The sequence below is a fragment of the Salvelinus sp. IW2-2015 genome, linkage group LG16 (assembly GCF_002910315.2).
Source record: "Salvelinus sp. IW2-2015 linkage group LG16, ASM291031v2, whole genome shotgun sequence".
Lineage (NCBI taxonomy): Eukaryota > Metazoa > Chordata > Actinopteri > Salmoniformes > Salmonidae > Salvelinus > Salvelinus sp. IW2-2015.
Window position 1 is genome coordinate 30,358,946 of NC_036856.1, and position 8,038 is coordinate 30,366,983.

At 41.8% G+C, this 8,038-nt stretch overlaps 1 protein-coding gene across 1 annotated transcript; it reads left to right on the top strand.

Annotated features, from left to right (window-relative positions):
- Window positions 1-245: 245 nt before the first annotated feature.
- Window positions 246-7,708, top strand: rad54l (RAD54 like). Its single transcript, XM_024004903.1, has 18 exons — window positions 246-421; window positions 828-914; window positions 1,023-1,133; window positions 1,260-1,320; window positions 1,467-1,602; window positions 1,825-1,894; window positions 2,051-2,339; window positions 2,620-2,744; window positions 3,002-3,152; window positions 3,338-3,464; window positions 3,923-3,997; window positions 4,358-4,491; window positions 4,700-4,810; window positions 5,246-5,369; window positions 5,473-5,551; window positions 5,637-5,816; window positions 6,026-6,189; window positions 6,413-7,708. Exons 1-18 carry the CDS (start codon window positions 419-421, stop codon window positions 6,612-6,614), a joined length of 2,229 nt encoding a protein of 742 aa, XP_023860671.1. The 5' UTR covers window positions 246-418; the 3' UTR covers window positions 6,615-7,708.
- Window positions 7,709-8,038: the final 330 nt, after the last annotated feature.

Here is an 8,038-nt window from a genome sequence, read left to right on the forward strand (position 1 = left end):
AGAAGACACAGCTAGACACATGCTTTTAATCATGACAAAAAAATGGATACTGATAAAACTACTGAATAAAACTGCCATTCAACATTATAATCTCACATGTGTAATGTGTTGTCAACTGAGTGCTGCATAGCCTGTCTCAGTAGGTCCCCTGGTGGCCAATGATGGCCTATGAGCTTTTTCCCACACTGTATTTCCAAAACGATAATTATTTTTTGAGCCTTAACGGCCGCCATATGATTGTGCAACCTGCGCGCGGGATATTTAACAGACGTAAACAAACCACGGAGAAACATGGGAGTCTAGCTAGCTAGCTAATCAATTGTTGTAGCAACTGTCATGTATCGTTTGTCAACTTAACTATTCATCTACAGCAGTTATCATATCCTAACCGCCCCATTAATCACCAGAGACGAGGAAAATGGTAAGTAGTTCGTTGTTAATACGCTTGTTGTCGAAGCAGCAGTTGCTAGCTCGCTAACGTTACTTCAGTGCATAGCCAGAATGTTGAATACAATTCAATTTGATCTCACTCTAACGTTACCGGTTTCCTTGGTGGTTGGTCCTTATGCAGCGCGGAATTTGAGACACCATATCCACAGTAATCCAAACTGCGAACAGACTGGTTTTCTGAATGGTTCTCTATTTCTTCACCTGACAAATCCCTTTTGTCTCTACTTCACTTCATGTCAACAACAAAAATCTTACATGTGCACCATATATGTGCATGAGGCTTGTGGGGGAACATTTATTTTGACATTAGGAGGAGCAGAGAGAAAATTATTTGTGACATTAAATGGTCTACTCAAATGTGTATTATGTCATGACAGAGGAGAAGCCTAGCACCAAGCCAGGTTGCCAAAAGGAAGAATGGAGGAGATTTGTCCGAGGATGAGGATTGGAATCCAGAAGAAGATGTAAGTTATGTTTGAGTTGATCAGAAACTCATCCATTTTGACTATGATGTCCTACTTATATTTCACTGTAATGTCAAGCAGATAGGATAACACAACATGTTGTTTCAGACCAAAAGAAGGAAAGGAGGAAATGAAAACAGAGAAAGCTATATCTCTCCCTTCAGAAAGCCTTTGACACAGTTGACCAACCAGCCCGTATGTGTGGACAGCAATGCACACGTGAGTATGGTCATTTTGACGCATAAATGTATTTGGCATGTGCTTACACAAACACTCAGTATAATGCTGTTATAGACATGCCAATCATTTTGAAGTACTTTGCTCATGGATGTATTGTCTTTACAGGAAGCCTTCATTCGAAGTATTCTCTCAAAACCTTTTAAAATCCCCATCCCCAATTACACAGGTAAGTAAATATGTCAAATCATTGTTGCTACCCTAGGTCTTCTCCACATATCTCACATATTTCTATATGACTATCTTTAGGAACAGTCTCAGTATATTATGCTGGATGGATCTATCTATTACAATGGTATTGTGTTTGTTCTATAGGCTCTCTGGGGATAAGAGCACTAGGACTGAAGCGTGCGGGGGTGAGGAAGTCTCTTCACGACCCATTTGAAAACGGTGCACTGGTCCTCTATGAGCCTCCAGTGCTGAGCGCTCATGAGCTGATAAAAGCAGAGAAGTGAGTTCATCTCAATATTTAGGGAGGGATTAGAAAATGTTCATGTGAAGTCCGTAGCACAATTATGGTAAGGAAAGGGAGAGATTAGGAAAAACATGGTGATGTGAAGTCAGTAGCTCAGTTACGGTCTCGGATTGTTATAAAGATCAGACTTTTGGTGATAACTTTGCACAAAATGACATGTTGTAGTAGAAGTTTATTAATATGTTTCTCTGTGTGCAGAGATAAACTGCCTGTACATGTTGTCGTGGATCCAGTCCTTGGAAAGGTCCTCAGACCCCATCAGAGAGAGGTACAGTCTCTTTGTAAATCTTGATACTTTTCTGTGTCCCAAATGGCACCTTATTCCCTATATAGTGCACTAGTTTTGACCAGGTCCCAGAGCACACTTAATTGTATTTGTGTATACTTTTGTTTCTAATAACCAGATTTTGTTGTTTTCTGTCAGGGAGTGAAATTCCTGTGGGATTGTGTGACCGGGAGACGTATTGCCGACTCATATGGCTGCATCATGGCTGATGAGATGGGGCTGGGGAAAACCCTGCAGTGTATTGCCCTCATGTGGACCCTGCTGCGCCAGAGTCCTGATGCCAAGCCTGAGATAGACAAGGCCATTGTTGTTTCACCCTCCAGTTTGGTTCGTAACTGGTACAACGAGGTGGGAAAGTGGCTGGGCGGACGCATCACACCGGTGGCCATCGATGGGGGATCCAAGGAGGAGATAGACAAAAAACTAGGTAGGTTTGTTTTGACCATTAAGCATTATTCCTGTTGTGGCAATACCCTTAGCAGTGGCATGGTTGTTCCCAGGACTCCCTGGGGAAACAGTGACAATTGTTACTTAGTGGACTATTCAGGCTAAATAAATAAGAATAACATAAAATGTTAACATTGAACTGGGTTTATGTGCTTGACAGTGAACTGGGTTTATGTGCTTGACAGTGAACTGGGTTTATGTGCTTGACAGTGAACTGGGTTTATGTGCTTGACAGTGAACTGGGTTTATGTGCTTGACAGTGAACTTCATGACTCAGCATGGCTTGAGGGTTCCTACTCCAATCCTGATCATTTCATATGAGACGTTCCGGCTTCATGCTGAAGTTCTACACAAAGGAAAAGTGGGACTTGTCATCTGTGATGAGGTACCGTGACGAGGAGATGCAGGCCAATATTCACAATGTGGTGCTGATCTAGGATCAGGTCCCCACTCTTATTAATTACTGATCCTAGATCAGCACTCCTACTCTGTTTTATGAACACAGGTCATGGTTCTTAGGCTTCTGCTCAGGTTTTGGATTGATGTTATCCTCAAATGGACCATATACAAGTAGTAATATATTGTAAATATATATTTAACCTGGTTATGCCAATAACACCTTGTTCCTTGTGCACCCTGTAGGGTCATCGGCTGAAGAACTCGGACAACCAGACGTACCAAGCTCTGAATGCTATGAGTGCCCAGAGGAGGGTGCTGATCTCAGGCACTCCCATTCAGAATGACCTGCTGGAATACTTCAGTCTGGTGCACTTTGTCAACGCTGGCATCCTGGGTAAGCTGACACTACTTACAACTACATGGAGGAAAATGGACAAAATTCAATAAAAAGTTGATGTGAAAATTTCTAAGGTATGTATGCTTTCTGAATAGACGGAAAGACATGTTAAATTAGGTCGGTTAGATCGCCCCTTCTCTGCCTTCTAACTGTCCTCCTGTGGTTTTTCTTTCCCTTCTCAGGAACAGCCCAGGAGTTTAAGAAGCGTTTTGAATTCCCCATCCTGAAGGGTCGTGATGCAGACGCCAGCGGCAAAGACAGGCAGGTTGGAGAGGAGAAACTCAAGGAGCTGATCAGCATTGTCAATGGGTAAACCTCACACGTTGCTGAAGACTTAATAATTTACCTACAACACAATGGACATCTTTATGGTCATGTGTATTGTCAGACTATCTGCCTAATATATCTTAGCTTGGCTGAAGCGCAGACCCACATGGTACACAGTGAGCAAGTCGGTCGCTTTAGTAAGGCAAAACATAACTACTTAATAGGTCCGGGACAATACCAGTTCGTGATACTCGTTAGTATCGTGGCAAGGAAGCAAAACATGAAACTTTAGGAAAACCAAAATCCTTATTTTGTCATCCAGACTTTCATTTTATTTATTTTCCAACCTATAGCACACAATATTTTACATACAGCAGGTTTTTAAAGGACCAAAGAGTTTGGTCTGCTTCGTGTTTTCACTTTTGCCATGGGAAAACTTTTGTGATACTGGTATCATCACAGCCCTATACTTAATATTTTTCTCTCCTTGGTGGTTTTAGATGCTTGATTCGGAGAACCTCAGACATCCTCTCAAAGTATCTTCCTGTTAAGATCGAGCAGGTCGTCTGTTGCAGGTAACTCTTCCATTTTCATGTATTTTTACATTTTAAGATTTTATTATATGTATTGATTGCAACTGACCACTGATAATGGTATTTCTGATGGTATTAACAGGTGTGTTTACTGTCACAAATAATGGTGTCGCGGTTCAACTAATTGCAAATGTATACTACCTGAATAGTCATTACAGGCGTATAGGGACCCTTGAATATACAAGTTAATTTCGGTAGGAATACTATAAAATACAAATAAGTTGATGTTGGATAGTAAACATTACCAAAAAAGCTTCCAGAAGTAATCAAGGCACTCTCATTTAGTGGAAAGATTTAAAAGCCTGTATTGTTCACGGCTTAATATTTGCGTGTTCTCTGCAGGCTGACCCCCCTCCAGTCAGAGCTGTATAAACTGTTCCTGAGGCAGGCTAAGCCCTTACAGACACTGCAGCAGCAGGGCAAGATCAGTGTCTCCTCTCTGTCCTCCATCACCTCTCTCAAGAAGCTCTGTAACCGTAAGTGTCCAAACAACAAATCAACTGGTGCTTTCTTATATGTATTGTCTTTATTTTATTATTAGTGAAATCCTCCCATGTACATTTCTGTCCTGACACAACTTGTTTTTGTTGTTGTGTGTGTGGATATCCTTTTGTTAGCTGTTTGGTTTTGCATCAGTGTATGTTGGTCTGTTGTATTGTGACTTTTTTCTCCTTTGCCTCCCAGACCCGGCTCTCATCTATGATAAGTGTGTGGAGGGAGATGAGGGCTTCGATGGGGCCCTGGATCTCTTCCCTACAGGATACTCCACCAAGGCTGTGGAGCCACAGCTTTCTGGTAAGAACACATTATTTAGTTTTAGGAATGATTAGGGACAGGTAACACTTAGAACTCGCAGATATAATTCATTACGATGCTGTTTTTTAATGCATTGTCATGAGCATGTACAGTATTATCCCCTTATAATTAAGCAATAAGGCCTGAGGAGGTGTGGTATATGGCTAATATTCCACAGCTAAGGGCTGTTCTTACGCACAATGTAACGCGGAGTTCTTGGACACAACCCTTAGCCATGGTACATTGGCCATATACCACAAACCCCAGAGGTGGCTTATTGCTATTATAAACTGGTTACCAACAAAAAAAAGTGTCATACGAATGGTATACAGTCAGCCAATCAGCATTCAGGGCTCGAACCACCTGATTTTATAATTAATTATAATCACCCCATTGTTAATATGGGATCTATAATGACGTTGATCTTTCCTCCAGGTAAAATGCTGGTTCTGGACTATATCCTGGCCATGACCAGAAGCACCACCAGTGACAAAGTGGTGTTGGTCTCCAACTACACACAAACACTGGACCTCTTTGAGAAGCTCTGTCGAACTCGAAGGTAAGAAAGGAACTGACACAGGAGCTGTCACAACCATTGTTTTCAGTTATTCTTGAAAATGAACTTTGAGATTGGAAAGAAACCGCTTTTTTCTTTTGATCAGATACCTCTACGTTCGGCTTGATGGCACAATGTCCATCAAGAAGAGAGCAAAGATAGTGGAGAGGTTCAACAGCCCATCTGTAGGTAGTGAACATGTTGTAAATGGCATCTTGCTATAAGAGTTTGTTTGATCATGAGTATTTACATGACATCTCTCTCACTCAGAGCCCAGAGTTCATATTTATGCTGAGCAGCAAAGCTGGGGGTTGTGGCCTGAATCTGATTGGTGCTAATCGCCTGGTGATGTTTGACCCTGACTGGAACCCAGCCAATGACGAGCAGGCCATGGCTCGAGTCTGGAGAGATGGACAGAAAAAGACCTGCTACATCTACAGACTGCTTTCAGTGAGTAGAACAGAGAATGACGAGTATCATACTGAAAAGTGGTGTCGGCCGCAAATTAGTTAATTCATTCATTTGATTTATATCGCTTTTCCAAGTGCTTGGGGAGGGAGGGGAGTCTCACCTCGGTATGGTGGTATTTGCAATTGAACTATCAAAATGGTGTTTTACGTCACGTGTATGACTGACAGTTGCTATGTGTGTTCCTGCAGACAGGGACAATTGAGGAGAAGATCCTTCAGAGGCAGGCCCATAAGAAGGCTCTGAGCAGCTGTGTGGTGGATGAAGAGCAGGATGTGGAGAGACACTTCTCTCTGGGGGAGCTACGAGAACTCTTTCATCTCAGTGAGGAGACCACCAGTGACACGCATGACAGGTACACACACACACGACCGGTACAAACACAGTTCGCAGCATTAGGCAGAGCCCATTGACACTAATTTAAAGTTGAGGTCAATTCTTGGATGTTGTTACATCCTCCCTCTTTGGAAGAGTTCAAGTATAATTTAAAACATCTTATGTGTTCGAGACTTACCTTAATCACAACGCTTGTATTTGTCCACTAATGTTAACTATTCTGTCTCCTGTGCCCCTGCCAGGTTCCGCTGTCGGCGCTGTGTGAATGGGCGACAGGTGCGGCCCCCTCCTGAGGACTCTGATTGTACCTGTGACCTGTCCCAGTGGCAACACTGCTCTGACAAGAGGGGCCTGAGAGACCCCATACTGCAGGCCTCCTGGGACGCTGCCATCTCCTTTGTCTTCCACCAGCGCTCCCACGAGGACCAGAGAGGGGTCGTGTGACAGCCATGCGGTCTGAGACAACCAGGAGTCATGGTATTTGACGAGAGGGCCCAGCCCTGAACCAAGGACGGCCAACCAGCACGTAGGAGCAACGTTACTGGACAAGAGGGCCCAGGAAAACTGTCTGCGCTATCTGGAATCCTTGGGATGTCCATACCCTAAACCGCTACCCCATTTAAATTTCAATGTGGTAGGGACGTCCCAAGGACCCGGGATTGCACGGACCCTAGGAAAACGGACAAAAAGAGACAAGCTATCTTATGATGGGAATACTACTTATCGTGATGGATTCACGGCTGAATTCCCCCATACTCTTTTATAAGGGTGTGTAACAGAGTAATAACCATATTGAAGACCATTTTCTTCTTATGAAAAGGCAATCCTACCTGCAATTGTCCACACATCTCTCTTACAGTCTTTTGTGTTGTAGCCACAGTGTAAATGTTATTGTGTATTGTTTTCTGTTAAATCGTATATTTTTTTCCCTTGATAGTGAAAATGTTTTGTAAAGAACTGACAATTTCACTAATGTCAGGATTTATTGAACCAAGACAATTGTTAGCAATTCAACAAACAAGATATTAACAAAACAATTATTTAAGGGCTGCAGATGCTGCATTAAAGATGACAATATGTCAACAATAACATAGATGCTGAGTAAAGGGTAACAAACAGAAACATTGGTGAGCTGAACAAGATAAAGGAAATGGTGCATTTTTTTTAACATTTCACACAATTAGGATACAGAGTTCATTATTTCACAATTTGAAACGCCATATAAGGCCACTTATTATTAGTTATTTTTGGCTTTAGGCATGCAACAGTCTTGACTAGGGTTGTAAAGGAAGGGTATACTACTGGATGTATTTCCAGTGAACTACCAGAATGTTGGAGGATTCTATGTAATCCAATCTATCAAGACTTGTGCATTTAAGATTTGTACAGGTGCATAATAACCTCTGGCCCTTTGTGTGGCCTTACCACATGTAAAATATTTTATAGAGTGACAGTTGTAAAACATTATCCGAAATATAAACCATTGGTGTTTAATATGAGGTGTTCAGCATGAAATATATATATTTTTTTACAAAGTCTATATTTACAGTATTTCTTGCCAATGTTTTGGAGTCTAACTGGTGGCAGTTGTGAAAAAAAATCAGTGGGAAGAGTTGCAGAGTTAACTGAAAATAATGCCATTGATGATTAGATGCTTCCCCCCCCCCCCCCCTAATTAGGCTATTTTCTCTTGAACCATGTGGTCTCTGTACTAGAAACTCATGGGCACATGAATATATATATATATATATATATATATATATATCACAGCAAAAAAAGAAACTGTCAACTGTCTTTATTTTCGTCAAACTTAACATGTGTAAATATTTGTATGAACATAAGATTCAACAACTGAGACATACACTGAA

What these genes read in the sequence shown, in the direction of transcription:
- rad54l (XM_024004903.1), top strand. An exon ending in ACATCTACAGACTGCTTTCA is followed by an intron (nt 5,817 to 6,025) that starts GTGAGTAGAACA and finishes GTGTTCCTGCAG; the next exon opens with ACAGGGACAATTGAGGAGAA. An exon ending in ACCAGTGACACGCATGACAG is followed by an intron (nt 6,190 to 6,412) that starts GTACACACACAC and finishes TGCCCCTGCCAG; the next exon opens with GTTCCGCTGTCGGCGCTGTG.